The 20,032-nt window shown below is 43.4% G+C and overlaps 1 protein-coding gene across 1 annotated transcript; it reads right to left on the bottom strand.

The window, feature by feature from the left end:
* Positions 1-6,083: 6,083 nt before the first annotated feature.
* Tagln3 (transgelin 3) lies at positions 6,084-19,065 on the bottom strand. Its single transcript, XM_048346590.1, has 4 exons — positions 18,349-19,065; positions 17,066-17,240; positions 8,237-8,339; positions 6,084-6,542 (listed from the first exon to the last, which is right to left on the bottom strand). The coding sequence occupies exons 1-4, from the start codon at positions 18,526-18,528 to the stop codon at positions 6,401-6,403; spliced, it is 600 nt and encodes a 199-aa protein (XP_048202547.1). The 5' UTR covers positions 18,529-19,065; the 3' UTR covers positions 6,084-6,400.
* Between the last annotated feature and the right edge of the window lie 967 nt (positions 19,066-20,032).

Here is a 20,032-nt window from a genome sequence, read left to right as displayed (position 1 = left end):
ATGGGAGAATAGAGGGAAGATAGCTAATGGCTATTTTCTTTCTAGTTCTATAAATCCACTAGAAAACTCTTGTTTATCTTTTTGTAAATTGCTTTGTATGAGAAGCAAGTAAGGAGCTGGGACAGTTGCAGTGTAGTAAACTGGTCCAGAGTCATCCTACCTACATTCACAACCAGTAAAGTCTAAGAGGCCCACAGTGCCCATACCAAACAGCAATCTCAGAAAAGCCATCATCATTCTGAGCTAGTGGAGCATCTGGCTCCCAGTAGGAGCCAGCTGAATTGGCTTAATGCTTGGTAAAGGATGTAATTGCTACACTATAAAGTATTGACTTTGGAAATTATGCAAAGGTCACTAGATCATAAAAGAATTTTTTTTAATCAATGTGAAAAATTGGATTAGTCAAGATGACAGATGACAGGATAGGATTGGGGGAAAACAGAATAATGAAAAATGAGAGTAATTATCATCAGATGAAACAAAACAGAAGAATGAAAATGAACATAATACAGAGAAATATGGAGAAAGGTGAGGGATAAAACAGAGAAAGCACTGCCCGGCACTGGCAATTCACACCTATAATCCTAGATACTCAGGAGGTTGAGGTATGAGGATTTTAATTTGAACCCAGCCCAGGCAGAAGCATGTGAGACCCTTACCCCAATAAACTACTCAGAAAAAAATGGAAGTCCTGCTGAGAGGCAAGTGGTAGAGCACGAGCCTTGAGCAAAAGAAGCTCAGGGACAGGATTCAGGCCCTAAGTTCAAGTCCCAGGACTAGCAAAAACAAAAAAAAATCAAGACAGCACATAGAAAACAACAGAGACAAATACATCATTGTTTTGGGTGTTTTGGGCTTACATTGGCTCAGAGACCATATGAAGAGCCAAGTCCTATTGTGATCTACAGTGAGTACCCACAGTGAGTATCTCCAGTAAATTCATCTGTCATGCTGCTCAGTGTTCTGAGGTTTGGGGAGTTTAGGCATTATTGGGTCAATTTTTCTATAGATTGTGCATATTCTGAAATCTGGAGTAAATGCTATTCGAAGGTTATTATCCCAAGTTACTCAACATTGTCATGTAAATTAGCACCTCAGTAGCTTAAATGGTAAACAAATAAATGCCTAAGTTCTTGTCCTTCCTTCCTCCCTCTCCCTCCCTTCCTCCCCCCTCTTGCTTTCTCTTTCCCCTCCTTCCCTCCCTCTTTCTCTCCCTCTCTTCCTTCCTTCCTTTCTTTCTCATTCTTAATACAGTACTGGATTTGGGTTCAGGACCTTGTACTTCCCTGGGCAGGCATTCTGCAACTTGAGCAATGCCTCCAGCTGTCCTAGTTATTTCTACCAAAAGCTCAGATACTTAAAAGTTGGTGAGATGAAACAGAAATCTTACCCCCATTCTACTTCTCCCTTTGGAAGATGGATTTCTAAATAAAACTACTGTAAACCTTTTCTAATTAAAAATACATTTGGTTTTCCCACACTGCCTATCTTAATTGGAGAGTTGCATAGTGCTGGACAGTGGCTCTTTTCTCTTCCCATTTTAATAATAGGTTCAGCTTTGTTTCAGCTAACACATTCAAAGCCTGCAGTGGATTGTGTAACATTAGCTACTAATTTATTTTTTATTTATTTCCACTGTGTTCTCTTTTTAATTAGGCTTATCCCAAAACTCGGGGCATCTAGTAGCTACTTACTTGCAGAGGGTCTCCTACCTGTTACATAGTTACTGATCTCATAAGAAATACAAGATATGGAGTGAGGGAGGAGGTAACAAATAGTACAAGAAATGTACCCATGGCCTTACATATGAAACTGTAACCCCTCTGCACATCACTTTGACAATAAATAAGTAATTATTATTTTTTAAAAAAGAAATACAAGATATGGTTGGTTAAGCCTGTGGGCCTAGGGATGAGGAGAGCCTGTAGTGGAATTTTCTCTTTCTCCAACAGGCCTCTAACTTCTAGCACTTGCAGGCGTCCGCTAACTCTCTTCAGGCATAAAGGGCATATGATGGATAGTTCTGCAAATGATATTTCAGCACATCAGTTTGCTCCAATGGACTGGAAAGAATTAGATCTTCATAATCTGAATTTCACTAGAAGTCTTTGGTAAGCCAGTTCTCCTCACTCAGAGACAGGGCTCTTGAGACTTCTGATAAGGGGCATGGTGCTTCATCAAACTGGTGGAGGATGAAGCCTGTGTACCAGACTGGTGTCAGACTGAGAGTCATTTTCTACAGTAATCCAGTCTCCAAGTATGACTAATCAGAGGCTTTGCTTCCTGACTATTTTTATAATGGACTTACATCATCAGGGGGTCTCTATCTTTTCCAATACCCAAAGAGTGGCACAGAGCCTGAAATACAGTAAGTATTCAGTAAATCTTGGTGTATTAATTATTTAAAAAGTAATTTCTAGCAACCACCAGTTGTTAATCCATATAGCATTGCCAAAGACCTAGTTTCATCATCTTAGTTCATTTGGCTGAAATGGGAGTGTTAGACCCAGAGTGGCCTCCTACCCAAGGAGACTGGCTCCATCATCTTACCCTAACTTAGGGCTAGTGAAAGTTGTCAGAAGTAAAGAAAGATTTAATAGCATCTATGTAACTTTGCCGGAATAATTCAGACTCAGAATCACGTTTTGGTATTCAAATGTAAAGCAAGCTATATTAGACATTGGATATTTATATATATAAGGAAAGAATGAAATCCATCTTTTGAACTGGGTCCAGAGGAATGCACACACTTGAGGTGTCCTGAACTGTATATAGTCAGGAGAGCTCTTCATGGTAAGCTCTTCTATGAGATGAAGTGGTAGCGTGAGGATTGTGTCTTACCTGGGTGTTCCAGAGTCCAGCACTGAGGGTAGTTTGTAGAAAGCAGCGTTGTACAGTAGAATTCATAAAGCTTTGGAAGCCTAGCATTCAGAGTTCAAATTCTACTTTTCTCTTATGAGCTCGGGGACCTTGGAGAATACTTGAGCTCTCTAATTCTCACTTTCTTCTGTCTGGAAAATCATGGAAATGATCTGGAAAGTTATGGAAATGATTCCCTTAAGGGAGATAGGTTCAACAGAAAGCCTGATCTTTAGCATATAGTAATAGAATGGCCTGACTACATGTCACTTGATAATGCTTATGTCAAAACTTAAACCTCAAGAGGCTGTTATGAAGAAGTAGGCTGGATGAAACAGGCTTCTGAGAACTGCCTTATCCATCTACTTCTTCTACCGTGTGAAGATAAGGATGCAGCGAGGCACTATCTTGAAAGCAAAAAGCAATGTCAGAAATGGAGTCTACTGGTACCTTGATCTAAAACTATCCAACTCCAGATCTGTGAGGAATAAATATCTACAATTTATATCTTACCCACGCTAATGTATTTTGTTATCATGGCTCAAATAAACCAAGACAAGATCCTGTAGGTGCTGCATACCATTCACTTTATTCTGTAATGAGATCTCTTCGCAAGCAACATCTATCATTTTGAAATCTATGTGAGCTGAGATAACCCTATTATAGGGCGGATGCAATGTTCTCTCAAAGAATCATTGATCTAAGAATGTGAAATTGGACTAGATCTTTAACTCTGTCTCACAGAATACCATTCCGAATTTGTTTCATTAAAATAAAGGTCAGTAGGACAATACGGGCTTTAAACCCATTTGAACCATAGTGAGATTTATCTTTGCTCTTCAGAATAGCATTATTTTCTCAACTTGAGGCTATAAAAGTTATTGTTTATTTTTAGAATATATTACTGATTCAGAGCTACACTGGGAGCTTTGATTTTCCTGAGTGACAAACCAATGAACCACATTTTAGCTCTCTTGTTTAAAGTATTCCATTGGCATTCTGGAAATAAGCATTTATTTTCTGGTGACCTATTTCTGCAATTTTTTTTACTAGTCAACTTCTGTCTTTACCAGTCATGTCTATTTCATAGGCTCATTCACAAGCACGTGGTCATAGATTTAATGTCTTCTCTAGCACACATGAAACTTGTGGCTTTGTGACAGAATACTCAGACATCAGAAAATTGCTTTATAGCTGCTCAGGAACAGTAAGTGCTACTAATATGATAGCATGCATGTGTTGTTGTTCAAAACATTCCCAACTTTTCAAAAAATGATCATTCCAATGAGAGTGTAGTTTGCAGGAAAGCTTGCAAAGTAGTAGTGTAAATGCTAATTTTACAATATTAATAAAAATAGATACTTAGCTCCTAGAAAATTATCCTAAGCTAATTATTAGCACTATATATGGACACTTAGGATGTCACTAATTATAATGGTGACATTAGGAAACATTTTACCCACCCAACAATAAGGGCTTAAAGACGTGAGAGAAGACATACCCACTCAATAGACTTCCAATGAAAAATCATTTGTTTGTTTCTGCAGAACTTTCTATGTTGAGAGGATCGGTTTCCTCTTCTCATCTCATTGGGATATTACAAGTTATATCTTCCTATTTCCCAAGAAAAGGTCTGCCATCCCCTTGTCTGAGAACCTCTAATGGTATGGTATATAGATTGTAGCTGAGAGAAACTAGCCTATTATATAGGGGTCATCTATGCATTCCACTGGCCATATATGCAATCTGACATGATAGGATGACAGGCACTAAATCATAGATAGTACTTATCCTGGAGGACTTTATTTGGATAAAGTATTTCTCTCTCTCTCTTTTACTATTGCCTTTTAATTTTTGTTTTCTGGTCTTTGTTTCATTTTATTTTGAAGGTACTAGGGTTTGAACACAGGGCTGCATACTTGCTAAGCAGGTCTTCAGTCATGCCATCAGCCCTTGTTTTCTCATGAAATTAATTATTATTTTTGTTCTGTTTTATAGGAACTAAGAAGATAAGTTGATACATCCCAGGTTCTCTTCATTTTTCTAGCCATGAAAAAAATCTTGGACACCTATCCATCTTAGGTATATTTCAGTTTTAGGCAATGTTTGAGATTTAGATCCAATAAATGACTTTAGGAGAACAAATAACATAGTCTAACTCTTGGGTGATTTATAAAAATAAACAACCATATGATCATTAGCATCAGGTCAAGCTCTGGCCTACAGAGGCAGAAAAGTGAAACGGCCAATTTATTCATCAATCTGTCCACTCATCACTCATCAAAACCATCCATCCACCCATCCATTCATCTATCAATCACTCTGTCAAACCAACCATCTATGGGATACTCCCTGCATTCTCATTTGAGCTCCTTAAGTACTGGTGCTCTGCTCATTTTGGTTTCCTCTACACTGTCTAACAAAATCAACACAAAGTAGATACAAAAGAAATCTTTGTGAGGTCAACAGACTTGCTCTTGATCTCAAAGATCTAAGCTTGTTAGTGGGTAAAACTACAAATTTGCTAATGCAATTGCCAAGATAAAAATAATCTTACTAAGGGTTTCTCTTCTCTAAAGTCTGTCTATCTATCTATCTATCTATCTATCTATCTATCTATCTATCTATCTATCATCTATCCATCCCCCTCCTCTCCAGTTGTGGGGCTTTGAACTCAGAGCCTGGGGGTTGTCCCTGAGCTTTTTCTCCCAAGGCTAGTGTTCTACCAGTTGGAGCTACAGCTCCACTTCTAGTTTTCTTATGGTTAATTTGGAGATAAGAGTTTCATGGACATTCCTGTGTGGGCTGGCTTCAAATTTTTTTTTTTTTTTTTGGCCAGTCCTGGGCCTTGGACTCAGGGCCTGAGCACTGTCCCTGGCTTCTTCCCGCTCAAGGCTAGCACTCTGCCTCTTGAGCCACAGCGCCGCTTCTGGCCGTTTTCTGTATATGTGGTGCTGGGGAATCGAACCTAGGGCCTCGTGTATCTGAGGCAGGCACTCTTGCCACTAGGCTATATCCCCAGCCCCGGCTTCAAATTTTGATTCTCAGAATGAGCCTCCCCAGTAGCTAGGATTACAGGTCTGAGCCACCAGCACCCAGCCCAATTTGTATTTCTTTAACTCTAGACTAAGCCTAATTTCATTTTGTGGGCTTTTTGAATGGAGAAAACCTCCCAGCTTACAAAGTCCCCAAGACAAGGAACAAACTTTACACTTTAAGACACAAGACTAATTGTTTATTCAGTGTGTTCTATAAGTTGAACAGGGGATTTTTTTGGGCAAATAAATAAATAAATAACCAAATAGACACCTTAGAAGGAGAACAGGAAGAGGAAGAAAGCGGAGTCTTTGCATAGTTCTAAATGAACATAAGGTGGTAGCATAGGCAACGTGGATTCTTAGCAGAAGTGCAGCACTTGCAAAAACCAAGGACAGGAGGCTTTGAGAAAGAGGAGAAGGTCAGGTGACTACCTATTTCTTTTTCACAGAAACTGTGGTGTGGACCAGTCGTCCTCTCTACCAGAGGGGCGGGATGCAACATGTCACATGATCTGCCTGGGCATCCCATAGCCCGTCATGCCCGCCTGGGAGGCCCCCTTGTTGCTGCCCATCTGCAGCCCTATTACGTTCTGTCCCTGGCGAAGCTGCTCCTCAGAAAATCCTCTCCGATTCTGCTGGGCTTTCCTGGACAGAGAGAGCAAAGTGGAACAATCCCATGTGACAGTTTTTTAACCCTTTTCAAGATAAACATTCAGACAGGCTGAAAGTGAGGTCACAAACACACCAGCGGGCCCTACCCTGAGCAATGATCCTATCTTGACCTATGATCTTACCCTGAGCTCTGGTCTTACACTGATCTGTAATCCTACCCTCCAATGAGGTCTAACCTATGACCCTGTTCTGTGGCTTATCCTAACCTATGACTCTATTCTAGGCTGTGGCCTACTCTAAGCTCATGCCTAGCTTCAACAGAGCCTACCATGATGCAGGAGTTTGCTATCCTTTAGAAATCCAGGTGTTTTTCAGAATTTGCAGGAAAGAGGAAAGGAAAATTCATTCCCACCTCTCTGGGAAGCTCACGCTCCACTTTCCTTCTTTTTTCCCTGTCCTCACTCTCTCTCTTCCTCCATCATGTTAGGCCAGCTCCATCTGCACTTTCTCTCCCTCCCTCTCACAGCAACCTGAAGCCCTTGTGAAAATGAAGCTGAACTCTTTACAGCATATGTCTGTCAGGCTGTTCCCCTCTTCCTGAACAGAGCTGAGGATTCATTTCCATTTTATTTATTTATTTTTTTGCCAGTCCTGGGGCTTGACCTCAGGGCCTGAGACTGTCCCTGGCTTCTCTTTGCTCAAGGCTAGCACTCTACCACGTGAGCCATAGTACCATTTCCGGTTTTTTCTATATATGTGGTGCTGAGGAATTGAACCCAGGGCTTCATGTATACGAGGCGAGCACTTTACCACAAGGCCATATTCCCAGCCCTCATTTCCATTTTAGAATGGTAGGACCTAGGACTTAATGAGGGTTAACCTCTGGTAAACAAACCAGAGGCTGATGAACTTTGGCAAATGTCCTGAGAATAAGTAGTTTTGTATTTGAAGCTAAATAGACCAATAGCAGATCACTAATAATTCTGGGACTAAAACTGGCATTTCCATGGGCCAATATCGCTGAGGTTTTCAGAGTAAACTAATTTACAACACACAAATGGATACCTTTTTATAACACTCAAGGACAGGAGAAGAGGAACAGAGAAACGAGTGCTGGATTATTTGCTATACTGTGTTCTTTTTTCTTCATGCTATCCAGTATGAACTTCATGCCTTCTCTGGTCACCCTCTCTCGCAATCACTTTAGGAAAGGCCACAGAAGACCCTCTTAGTAAATTGAAATGATCATTAAAATCTCCATCAGGATGCGACTGAGAAGCAGTCAATATGCTAAAATAATGTATTAACCAGGGCTGTGCCTTGTAAATAGGATACATTCAACCTTCATTAAGTACAAAAAGAAGAATTCAAATAGGGGCGATGAGAGACAGAGGAGGGAGGAAAAGAGAGGGAAGAATATTCAGAACTGTTTGGATGTTAGTAAAATTAAGTCTGGACATCAGTTGACCTCCTACCAAAGCCTCAGAAGAAGCTTGGCAGGTCTAGAGAATACAGGGGAATAAGAAAGGCCCAGTATTTTGCCTAGTGGGATGTTAGTTGGGATGGCATCAGTTTTTTTCTTATTCTGAGGATGTGTGTGTGTGTGTGTGTGTGTGTGTGTGTGTGTGTGTGTGTGTGTGTGTGTGTGGTCTGGCTCTGGGGATGCAGGGCATCAGACCCCTCCCTCTGGCTCTCAGCTCCTGGAGGAAGGGAAGGAAAGGACTCACCTGTGGAACCAGGACGGTTCTCCCCGGTAGCAGCCATCATCCTTGGTGACTGCAACGCTGCCTAGAGCCATCAGGGTTCTCTGCACAGCTGCCATGTCCTTCCCTGAAAGCCAATGAAGAGATTAAAGCCAAGTGAGTATCAGGACCAAAGAATTCTGGGAGGATATGGCCACATACCTATGAAAGAAGTTCTGAGAGGAGGCTGTCGATGACCACCTTCAAAGAGGTAATATCAAACCCTGCCCAAAGTAGCCATAAAATGACCATGCCAAACCTGCTCAGAAAGGAACAAAACCTGAGCTGGTTAACTACACTCCATTCATAGCAGAGTTACTTTCTAATCCATCCATACTGACCATATGAATAAATACTCCCAACCCTTTAGCTCAGACACACAGGCCCTGACTTATTGCAGAGAGCCCAGCCTTGGAAGGCTCTGCCAGCTGCAGGAGGAGAAGGTGTGATGGAGGGACCAGCATGGTGGTCTACAGAAGAGCTAACTGATGACATTAGAGAGAAATTGATTGGACAGTGTCATTCTGTGCCAAACCCCAAGTGGTCCCTCAGTTTTACTTTATCTGGGTTAAAAGGGTCTGAAGTCATCCAGGTTCATCAAAATGAGTATTCACTTGGCTCTTTGGTCTAGATTCCTGGCAAGTGGAGAACAGCAAATCAACACTGAAAGCACTTGAGGTGACACAAGTGAAAGGCTATTTTGTGCCATATGAAAGGAGTTAAGTGGAGACAATAAATCATGGCTTGTAAAAGAGAGAAATTCAAGGTATAGCCTTGCATGTGGAGGGATAGCACTGTCACCAAGAGGCCAATGGAGAAGGCACCTGGCCTTAAGTCAGCCTGCTCCTGACATCCTTTCTCCTCCCCTCTCTTCCAGATGACTGGCCTGAATGAGGAAAGATGCTAATGTGTAAGTAGCCAGCGATTTAGAGGCAGATTGAAAGCCTGTACAAGGCATCTCTGTGAAATTCAAAGGCTGCAAGTTAAGGAGTTATAAAAGGAAAGGAGTCTTTAGCGCAGTAGGGAGCTGGGAAAGTTAGGAGAAAATATTCACAGGCTCTCTTTGGAAGTCCTGGTGAACCATCTGTGGTGTCTTTGGCCCTGCTGCTATAGCTCAGTCATGGGGGAATACAGGATTACAAGGGAAAGACAGATGGAGAGTGGGAATGGAGTATGGACTGTCATAAAATAAACAATAAAGATTCTCAGAGGAAGTCAGCTTCAGGACATCCAGAGATTCAAAGAAAGAGGACAGAGAAAGCCGGTTTCCCCCACTCAGCTCTTGCTTGAACCACAGGCTGATGTTCAGATCCTGGGCTTTGTGCAATTGGCTGGTAGGGACAAAAGCAAAAAGCTGCCAGTGGGGAGTCCCCCAAGGTGCTGGAGGACGGAGTATGTGGACAGCAGATGGAAGAGGAAGGGTGTAAGGAATACTTAGACTTAGGAGAGCAGAAATGAGAAGCATTTCTGTAACTGTCACTATGACATAGGCTGCTTTATTTTAAAAAAAAGAAAGAAATAGAACTATAGCAATAACAATCTGAAGAATCATGCTGAAAAGATAGGGAGGGATTTGCTCTTAAGTGGTGTGCTATTTAAGAGAACCTGGAACAATGATTAAGCACAGGAAGTTCTAGGCAAGGGCACATCAATCAGTACTCTACTGTATACTGTATGAACAACACACAGGAAGACTTTATTTTTTTTCTTTCTTTTTTCTGTTTGTTTTTTTTTTTTTGTCTGAATGGTCAGAATCTGGGCTATGATTTATCACTGCAAAAATAGATGAAATGGGGCTGGGAATATGGCCTAGTGGCAAGAGTGCTTGCCTCATATTCATGAAGCCCTGGGTTTGATTCCCCAGCACCACATATATAGAAAACGGCCAGAAGTGGCGCTGTGGCTCAAGTGGTAGAGTGCTAGCCTTGAGCAAAAAGAAGCCAGGGACAGTGCACAGGCCCTGAGTCCAAGGCCCAGGAGTGGCAAAAAAATAAAATAAAATAGATGAAATGAAAGGTTTGCGGAATCATAGAACAAGCATCCTTCCCTAATATACACACTGAAAGACAGAAAGAAAAGAAAAACCAGAGAAAAGGCCAAAGGAACCAAGCTAAGCCAGGATGAGATATCCAGAGGCCTAGACTTATCAACACCACCCCCACTCTCATCTCACCAGAGTGAAAAGGAAGTAACTGCAGGAGTGAAGCAGAAGAAGTTGGGGAAGGAGGGATTATTTTACCAGAATAAAAACTGTAAAGTTCCCTAAGAAAAATCCTCAAGCAAGTGATTTCATGGAAATTATGGGCCCAATACTGAAGTATCTTGGGATCTTAACCCCATACATCTGGGATTTTTTTCCCCCTCTCCATTTATGAATGAGAAAACTAACTCTGGGAAGTTAACAGTCCCAGTGTCGGCCCAACAAGTAAAACAAAGGCCAACCCCAGCTTGGATGAGACCGAATGCAACATCCACAACTGTCCAAGCTGCTAGATGGTGCAATACTCTCCTGTGGACTGGATGCGCAAATGTGCTTCTCAGCCAGAGCCAGTGATCAGGAATGATCCACTGCATTGGTTTCCAGCACCAGGCCAGAGGGAAGGCCAGGCCAAGGGGCAACACACCAACCCTAAATGGCCATAGATCTTTGAATGCCTTTGTCTGAAAAGTTTTGCTATATCTTTATCCAAATAAAATCCAAGAAAAGCAAAGCAGTTAGGGTCTGTGTGTTGACCAAGTTAATTATCAATTACTCTAAGGATTGCTATCACCAAAATATTTGCCATCTATAACAAGCTCATGCCTAACTCCTTTTCTTGTCATATGTAGTATGTTTTCTAATTGAGCCTTTGTGGAAAAACTCCAGAAATCAAGTTGATGAGCTGGGAAGAAGGCCATTCTCCAGGCTGACACCTCTCCATATGGAAGTATTAATCCATATGGAATGTTGGAAAGAAACAGCATATAAGAGGAATAGGGGCCACATGTGGAGCCTGGTTTCTGTAACAAGGGGTCAACAATTCACGTGAGTAAAGAAGCAGAGGATTAAGGAAGATCTGTGAGGTATCTGGGTACACAAGTGAAATTGCTCTACTCTAACATGCCTTATGAAACCTTCCTAATGGTACAAAAAAATGGCCACACACAGCTTCTTGGTGTATTTATGGGAGCCAGGCAGGAAGAAAGCATCTCTTCAAAAGCAGGAACTTTAAGCTCATTCCCCAAAGACTGATTTGGCAAGTCCTCAGAGTTCACATTACAATTACAATATGCTTATTAAAATAAGCTCTCCAGGCAATTTGAAATCAGTTTGAGAAACATGAGTTTCACTAGGTGACTTTAAAGGAACCCAAATTACCCACACTGCCTGGAAGCTTAAATACAGAGATTCTGTGTTGATATTCTGAGATGATTCTCTTGCAGGCAGTAAACAGGTGAGCACTGCTCTGAAACTTGGGGTTCCATTTTTTAATATCACAACGTCTGATGTGTTGCAAGTGTTAAAGGATATTTGCTAAGCAATAACTCGTTTCAGAGGTGCCTTCCCTAAAGCCAGAAAGTAAAAATGACCATTAGGAGGGCGCTGATCCAAATGGAGAGTCAGCCCAGAGGTCTGGCATCTTGGAATGACTTTGCTTCCTGGAAGCTTCAATACTTTGGCAGATGCTTATGGCTCTTCACCTCAGCCTGAAAACCACTGTTCAAGGCAATTCTTGTAAAACCAAGAAGAAATATAGTCCTAAAAGAAAGAACAACCAGGTGCTGACAATTTTCCAGATGCAAGGGTAGCAGAAATGAGATTGAGTTCTTGTGGCGATCCAAGAGTGATTGCCAGAGCTGGTGTTGGGGAGGGATAAAAAGATGGACTTCAGAGGAGTTTCCAGCAGTAAAAATACTTTTAGTGATACCATAGTAGTGGACACGTTTTCACACATTTTTCTAAACCTAGGAACTGTGCAACAAGTGTGGACCTTAATGGAAATGGTGGGTTCTTGGTGATGCTGTGTCAATGTAGGTACTTTAGTTGGAACAAATGCACCACTCCTGTAAAGGATATTGGTAGTGGGGAGGCAATGCATGTGTCAGGACAGAGACAGGTGGGACCTATCTGAACCTTCCTCTTGATTCCGGTGTAAAGTTAAAACTGAATTTTAAAATGTCTTTAAAAAACTGCTGCTGAACTGATAGTAAGTAGCTTTCTCTGTCATGTCTGACAAATCTTTGCAGAAGTTAAGGTAGCAGAGGACTTTTGCTTGACAATATAGTATTCATTGTTTCCTACACTCACGCAGAGTAATGCTACCCAAGTATGACCATAAACCCTAAACTACTAAGTTACAGTTTTTATGAGTGGAGCCAGGGTTAATGCTGGTCATGACTGGTGACATATAAAGATACCTCCATGAGGATTTTGTCCTCTTAAATGTTGTTATTACTTCCAAGCTACTGTATGCATGCCTTTGAAAAGAGAAAGAAAAACTAAATGAGAATGATAAAGAGAGAAACAAATAGAAGAGAGAAGTTATCTGAGGGGGAGAAATGTTGACTGGATATTCTTATTTCTATATTTAACATGAAAAAACTCAGCCTAACAATGTTCTTTGTTTCAGTCTCAACTTGATGGACCTTGTAACTCTTACAGACTGGAGATTACCTACATACGTACATTCATACTTCTTGTGCTGCTTGTACTTCACTTGCAAGCAGTGAAATTAAAAAGAACGCATTTATTTCCCTGGATAATAACTTAAGCACATGCAATTCCCTAATTATTCACTTAAGATAGATACAAATATTGCTATAGTCCAGGGAGAAATAATAATGGGAAGGCTGTTTTTTCTCTATAAGTCTTAAGGATATATGCCTGCCTCTCTGGGCTCAGAGATGTAGGAAAGTAGGGAGTTTTTTGGTTTTATGTGTGTGTGTATGTGTGTGTGTATACTTGTGCATGTGTGTGCATGCGCACGCACATGAAAATACTAGCACTTGAACTCTTCAACTTTTTCTCTTAAGGCTAGCACTCTACCACCTGAGATATAGCTCCACTCTGGCTTGTTAGTGGTTAATTGGAGATAAGGATCGGATGGACTGTCCTGTGTGGGCTGGTTATGAATGCTATCCTCATATCTCAGGCTACTGAGTAGCTAGGACTACAGGCACGAAGTACCATTATCTGGAAAAGCAGTTAAAGAGTTTTTAGAAAAGTGGTTCTTAAAGTGGGGTTTCCAGGTTAGCAGAAGCAATATTGCTTGCATATTAGTAAGAAATGCAATTGGGGGAGGGGGCTTGACTCAGATGTCATACCTTAAGAGCCCTGGAATTATGATCCAGCATCTTTGTGTTTTTTGTTGTTGTTGTTGTTGTTTTTTTTTTAAAAAAAAAAAAAAGGATGAAGGATGATTTCTGATGCCTGCTGAGTTTGAGAGCCACTTCGAAAGGAAAATCCCCAAACACAGTTGTTGGCAGGCAATTGAGGCAAGTGAAGGTAAGGCTGCTTAGGTAGAAAAGGAGGCTTCAGGCAGCAGGCCTTTGTTGCATGTGCCTCACTATATCCCAAAATAATTCTCACACAAGGTGAAATGCTTCTCTTGGTTCTGCTGTTGAGGAATAGCACATGTAGTGACACTTCTCCAGAGAATATATTGGAACTTCCTAGGCTCTCCACTTGTGGTGTAAACCACATCTCTCACTCCTAGCCAGCAAAAGAAAACAGGCATGACTAAACCACCTATCCAGGGTCCTCATCAGTAAGAATAACCAAATGGATTAATCTTTGATGCCTGTCTGCTCTGACATTCTAGAATTCTTTATGATTAGCACTTTGCCAGTAGTTATTCAAATAATCCAAAAAGGTCAGTTGCTGATAAGCTCATAGGAGGGAAGAGAGGCAGATATTTATTAGGTGTCTACTAGGCCTGGTATTCCACACATTGAATCCTTGTGAGAGCCCTGTGAGGGTGGCCCTAGACCTGTAAACAGAGCCTAGGATGCTGAGTCATGCAAACAAAGTTACAAGTTGGTATATGAGGCTGAAGAGGGTTTTCTGTCAGTCCTACTCCAATCCCCATGCTATTTTCATTATACCACAGTCTTCCAGATATAAAATTGGTAAAGGAAAGGCAAGACAGCAGAAAGGCAATGACCAATAAGTGTAAACATCAACAACAATAAAGTAACCTGCAAAGCTTGTTTTGCAGAATGGCTGATGACGTGAGGGTTCAACAGATGACCGAAAAGCGGAAGCTCATTCAGGCCCCCTTCCCCATCCACGCCTGCGTGCGATTCAAAGAAGACCCTGTTCATTTCCAGCCTTCTTCCTTGCACTGACATTTCTGTTCGTCTCAGAAAGGACAGTCCAATGCCCAAATAATTCTACAATGCCAATATTTATACTACTCTTACCAAGCAGTGTTCATTACAATTTCTAATATATCATCTCATTGATTCTCTGCATCATTGTGAGATTGAGATTACTATTTTCACTTTATGCCTGGAAAAAAAACTGAGGCGGAGAGAGATCAATTGGTAAGTGTTGAAGCACAAGTATGAACCAGGAAGCCTCATTTCTCACTCAGAAGCCCGCCCTCTATGGTACCTTCTAGGATAAACATTCATTGCAGGCTTTCTGCCCAGATGTCAGGCTAATGCACTCCTTTCATGTACTCTCTCGTCCATGCATACCTCTCCCTTTCTTGCCCCTCTCTCCTATCCAGGCTGGCTTCAAACTGTGATCCTCAGATCTCAGCCTCCTCAGCTTGGATTACAGGCATGAGCCACTGGCTCCTGGTTTCTTTTTTACTTTGAAACCCTGGCCTCCTCTATACAGACCCGGAAATGCTTTTCTAAAAGCATGTGCATGCTCTGCAGCAAACCTGCCCTTTGCCACATCTTGAAGCCCTGCTCATGCCTCCTTGCCTTCCTCTGCTTCAAGAGGCATCCATGGGGCTGGAGTAGGTAGGGCATCCCTCTACCTACGCAGCTGCCTTTGCTTTCCACACCCGGGTGTAGGGCTCCCCCCAGTGGTCTCTGGGAAGAGAGGGACAGGAAGTAAAGCCACATTGGTAGTGTGCAGATAGGAATGCTCTCTCAGGTTCCCCACCTCCTACAGACCTTCTTCCAGTTTCATGCTCCTCTTCCATACTTCCTGTACTTGGGGGCTTACTAAGGCCCCTCCCATTCACACTGACACCCCTTTCTTCAGTCCCACAGACCTGATTCATCCTCCTCCTCTTTTTCCTCCTCTTTCTCCTCCTCCTCCTAGTTGTCATCAGCTAGTCAGTTTTATGAGTCACCCGCACACCCATGGTCTAGGTGAAGGAAACTATGCCTCTTGGCCAAAGATTGGCCAGGCAGACTGGTTAGGACCTTGTTCCTTGGCATCAGAGAAGCCAACTTTGAGTCCTGGTTCTGCTAATTACTGGCTTTCTGATAGGCACACATAATCACAGGCAAGCTTTACTGTCTGTGAAGTGGGGACAGTAAAACCACTTACCTCATCGTTTTGTTAGGAGAACTGAAGGGATTAGGCAGTAAAGGACTTTTTAAAGGTCTAGTGTAGAGGAGAAGATCAGTAAGCAGTACCAATCTTCATTACATGGGAACAATCCTCATAGGTATTTTATTTCCTGTACTGGGACTTGAATTCAGGGTCTTGAACCTGTTCAGCAAGCACTCTATCCCTGAGCCATGCCTCCATTCTGGAGAAGAATCATAGTTTTGACTTAGGAAGCAGGGATCAAGCCCTGACTATGACATGACAGGTAGGTGGAGGTAATGATCCTTAAAGTCCATTAGATGGACTTGGAGTTTTAGATAGTTGAGTTCTTAAGTAATGGCAAAGTCTAGGGTAAAACCCTTGGGCTCTTAGGATTTAAATAGTATCTATGGGGAAAACAAGAAATGGGAGTTGTGCATGACACCAGGGATTGAGAAGGTAACTATTAGAAGGTAACTTAAGAAGGTAATTGTTTCTTTATAATTGGTTTGGCAAAATGGCCCCCTGCTAGAGATCTGTTTTAACCATCTTCTGAATACTCCTTTAAAATACCAGGATTGCTGATCAGAGGACCGTTCCTCCACCCTCACTGTCAGGAAAGCCATTTGGGTCACTGTGCCCTGGGGATCCTATTGGTTGGACCATGATGACAGCTGTGACAATGAGCATGTGAGTCAATCTAGCAGTCCTACTTACACTAGCCTAGTGCCTCAGGCAAGGCATTGTTGCATAGAGGGACCTACATGCACATTTTCGCTGAAGGAGACACTAGGACCTCTGAAGACAGACTCCCTAAGTGTCTCCATTCCACATCATTTCCTTCTAGTATGGCTAGAAATGTGATTAGATTTGTAAGCCTTTGTGAGATTGCCTCACCAAGTCAATTCACCAACCTCCCAGCTAATTGTTCCCTGAAAGGTTGGAGTGCTACTTCTTTCTCAGATTGAATGACAAAACAGCACCAGAAGGCTTTGTCTATAATCCCTGCTGCTGGTGAGTCAGATGCACTCTCTCCCCCAGCCTCCCTTCTGCGCCAGTAGCTATGATTTGTCATGGGAGGGTAATGTGAGTAAAAGGCATTTTGCTTCTCCTTAGGGCTTCTATTTACCAACTAGTTTGCTGAGGTCCTTGCCTCTGCCTAGCAGTGTTCCTGAGAGGCGGGACAAAGAGTATCCCTAGGACATCTGAGAACACCCCCTTGAGTCCCCCAAGCTCACAGGTACAGGGAAGCACACAGGCGGATTTTACAAAGACATGAAGCAAAGGTGAGAGGTTGGAGGAGGGGGCAGAACAGACCCAAAGGCCAAAGGGCTGTTTACCTTCCCATAGATCCACTGTCTGAAAAATGTCAGTGGTCCTCACGCCATAGATCTCTGCTGCTTTTAGGAACTGGGAGATTTGCTCCATCTGCTTAAAAGCCATCTTTGACTCTGAGATCTTGGGGATAGGCTCTTGTCCTGGTGGGTATAAACTGTTTATCAGCTTGCAAAGGACCTGAAAGGGGGAGGGGCAGAGAGTCAGTGTTTTCCTTCACAAGAAATGTCACAAGTGGGAAGTGAATCCTGCCATTCCCCTCTCCAACCCAGACTCATAAGACACCACCCAGCAGGCTTGTGGGGGAGCAAGTCATAAAGCCCAGGAAGGGATGAGTTCAGACTTTCTAGCCAGGTTGCCATATTAAACCCCAAAGACCTAGATAATCCCATTTTCATGGCTGAAGCTCACTGGAGTCCTGCAGCCCCAGAAACCCACTTCCTCCTGGTTCTTCCCTTCCCTTTTCTCCAGGATGAGGGAAAGAATATTTACAGAGAAACAATGACTGGAGTTGATGTAGATACAATTAATGGAGGAATGTCAGGGAGAATTCTGATTGGCACTCTGTCAGAAAGCAGCCTTCACTAAGTCATCTTTCTTGTGTTAATGATGCCTCAAAGAATGGAACTGGGCAGTCTCCTCCCAGACACTTAGATCCCGAGCGGAGGACAACCCAACAAATGTGTGGGGTGGTAGTTATGTAACAAGAAATCACAGCCTGTGGGAAAATACTGCACTTATTTGAAGCAGCCCAGCCTGGGGCCCTCAAACCCCCAAACTCAGAAGCATCGGTGGGAAGAGCAGTCTTAGGATAACCCATCTATTCAACAAACAGACATTCAGCACCCCCAGAGAGCAAGGCTCTCCAGAAAAATGGGAAGGTGGCTAGCTTCCCCGACCTCCTCCCTTTGTTTCACAGTAAAAGCAGCATTCTCCTTGGGGGAAGAAATGGCCTCAGAAGAGCAATTTCACCAAGAAATGGGGGGAGGGGATCCCAGGGAAATAATCTCTATTCTCAATGTAAAGAGTTTAAAAAAAAAAAAATCCAAGGGCCTCAAATTTGCTACCAACTCAGAAGGAAGCAGTGGTGCACCGGATGAGTGGAGAATCCTCTGAGCTGGTTAGGGAATTGTGCAGAGAGCCCAAATCATCAGGCCTGGAGAAATAAACGCTGTCTCCCATCCTTGGCAACAGTGGCACCCCTCGGGGCCTCCAGCTGCAAGAAAGGGCCCTGGGGAGGGCTTCCCTGCCCCCCCACCCCTGCAACCCCGATCACTACCCGCCTTACCGTCCCGTCCATTAACCATTTCTGAAAATGCGCCCTGCCAGGGGGTGGATGCTCTATGTCCTCAGCGCACTGCAGGATGATCCAGTCCACCAGTTTGTTCTCCAGGTCCGCGTCGTACTTCTGCTCGATCTTCTCCTGTACTTCCCGGCTTAAGCCGTAGCTGGGGCCCCTGTTAGCCATCTCTGGAAGAGAGGAGAGGCATCCACACAATAGCAGCTGCGGCAGCCTCCCCACCCTGGCTTCTAGCAAACTCGCTGAGATGTGGCTGGGCGGCCTGGCCCAGCCAGCAGCAAAGCAGGCAAGAAAGCCGGGCGTGGTTTAATTCAAGAAGCCAAGGAAGCCAATGGGGTTGCACCTCCAAATGGGAAAGAAAAGCGCAGCCACGCTCCAGTGGCTCTAGAATAACGCTCTGGACAGCCCAGGAGGGGTAGGGGGCGGGGGCTGGTACCCTCCTTTCTCAGTTCCGCCTGCCTATCAAGAGATGCGATGGTGTACAAGCCAGCCTCAACCCCCTCCCCGAGCAGCGAGGAGGGGGATGGGTGGTGGTCGTTTCCTCCCCCTCTCAGTGGAACCTCGAGATCGGCAGAAGCAGGTGATTAACAAGCAGGGAGGGAAGGCTGCCTTGATGTTCGTCGCGCCTGGAAGAAAGGCACACTGATTTGATTTTCTCATGGCTGAGGAGGGTCAACCCAGGGCCGTTGCTAAGAGCCCTCCAAAAGCCAACCCTCTCTCTAGTCAGGCAAGCCCCCCACCCCCACCTCCCTCCCGCTGGGAGCGTCTTTCTCAGCGGCACAATTCTTTCCCCTCTCTGGGGAGCCCAGTGATTGTGCATCCGAGGCCCCATCCAGCTGTGAGGGTAAAGAAGGCCCGTGGGAGGGTCCCTTCTTCTGTGACCATCTGTTACTAGGAGCCCAAGCACTTTTCCCTCCTGGGTCCCAAGTGACAATTGTCTGGTGGGACAGGAGGGGTGGGGATAGGAGGAACCAAAAACTGCACTCATTTACTTAGCTGACAGCTCAACTTCATCCAGAAACCTTTTTCTGTGTGCCTAAACCTGGGCTCGAACTCAGGGCCTGCATGCTGGTATGCTGTTTTGCACAAAGCTGGTGCTTTACCACTTGAGCCACACCTCCACTTTCGCCTTTGGGGGTAATTAACTGGAGATGAGAATCTCCTGTACTTTCCTGCCTGGAATGGCTTGGAAATGCAACCTTAAGATCAGTATCTTGAGTGGTTAGGATTACAGGTGTGAGCACTGGACACTGGGCTCTGGGTGCGATTAGTAGAGACCTTCAAGTATTTGTTTCTTGGTTCATTCCTTCATTGAAGAAATGTTTACTGGGTGCTTAACTGTGCTAAATTCTAAACTGAAGATAGATAGATCTAGACTGGATTAATAAATCAGTCCTAGCATATTCAATAAAGCAGTGCAAGCACAAGCAATGGCATCATCACTCCTGTGAGAATCTGATTGGAAGCCATTCAGGAAAAGACTCCTGTGATATATTGAGAAAAATCTTCTGCCTGCTGTAGCAGGACTAGTGAAACTTCAGTTATTTTATAGATGTGTTTCAGAAAATACTTGGCAGTCAATCATTGAAAACATGAGAGAACTCTGTGACAGGCACAGGTTTTGAGAGGACAAATTGCCTTTTGGAGCACAGAAAGCTCAGAAAAAGCTTGC

The sequence above is a fragment of the Perognathus longimembris genome, chromosome 5 (genome assembly GCF_023159225.1).
Source record: "Perognathus longimembris pacificus isolate PPM17 chromosome 5, ASM2315922v1, whole genome shotgun sequence".
NCBI lineage: Eukaryota > Metazoa > Chordata > Mammalia > Rodentia > Heteromyidae > Perognathus > Perognathus longimembris.
This window is presented reverse-complemented; position numbering and strand designations above follow the sequence as displayed.

What these genes read in the sequence shown, in the direction of transcription:
- Tagln3 (XM_048346590.1), bottom strand. Translation starts at nt 18,528, where the DNA reads ATGGCTAACAGGGGCCCCAGCTACGGCTTAAGCCGGGAAGTACAGGAG. An exon ending in GACAGTGGATCTATGGGAAG is followed by an intron (nt 8,340 to 17,065) that starts GTAAACAGCCCT and finishes ATTGGCTTTCAG; the next exon opens with GGAAGGACATGGCAGCTGTG. An exon ending in GAACCGTCCTGGTTCCACAG is followed by an intron (nt 6,543 to 8,236) that starts GTGAGTCCTTTC and finishes CTCTCTGTCCAG; the next exon opens with GAAAGCCCAGCAGAATCGGA.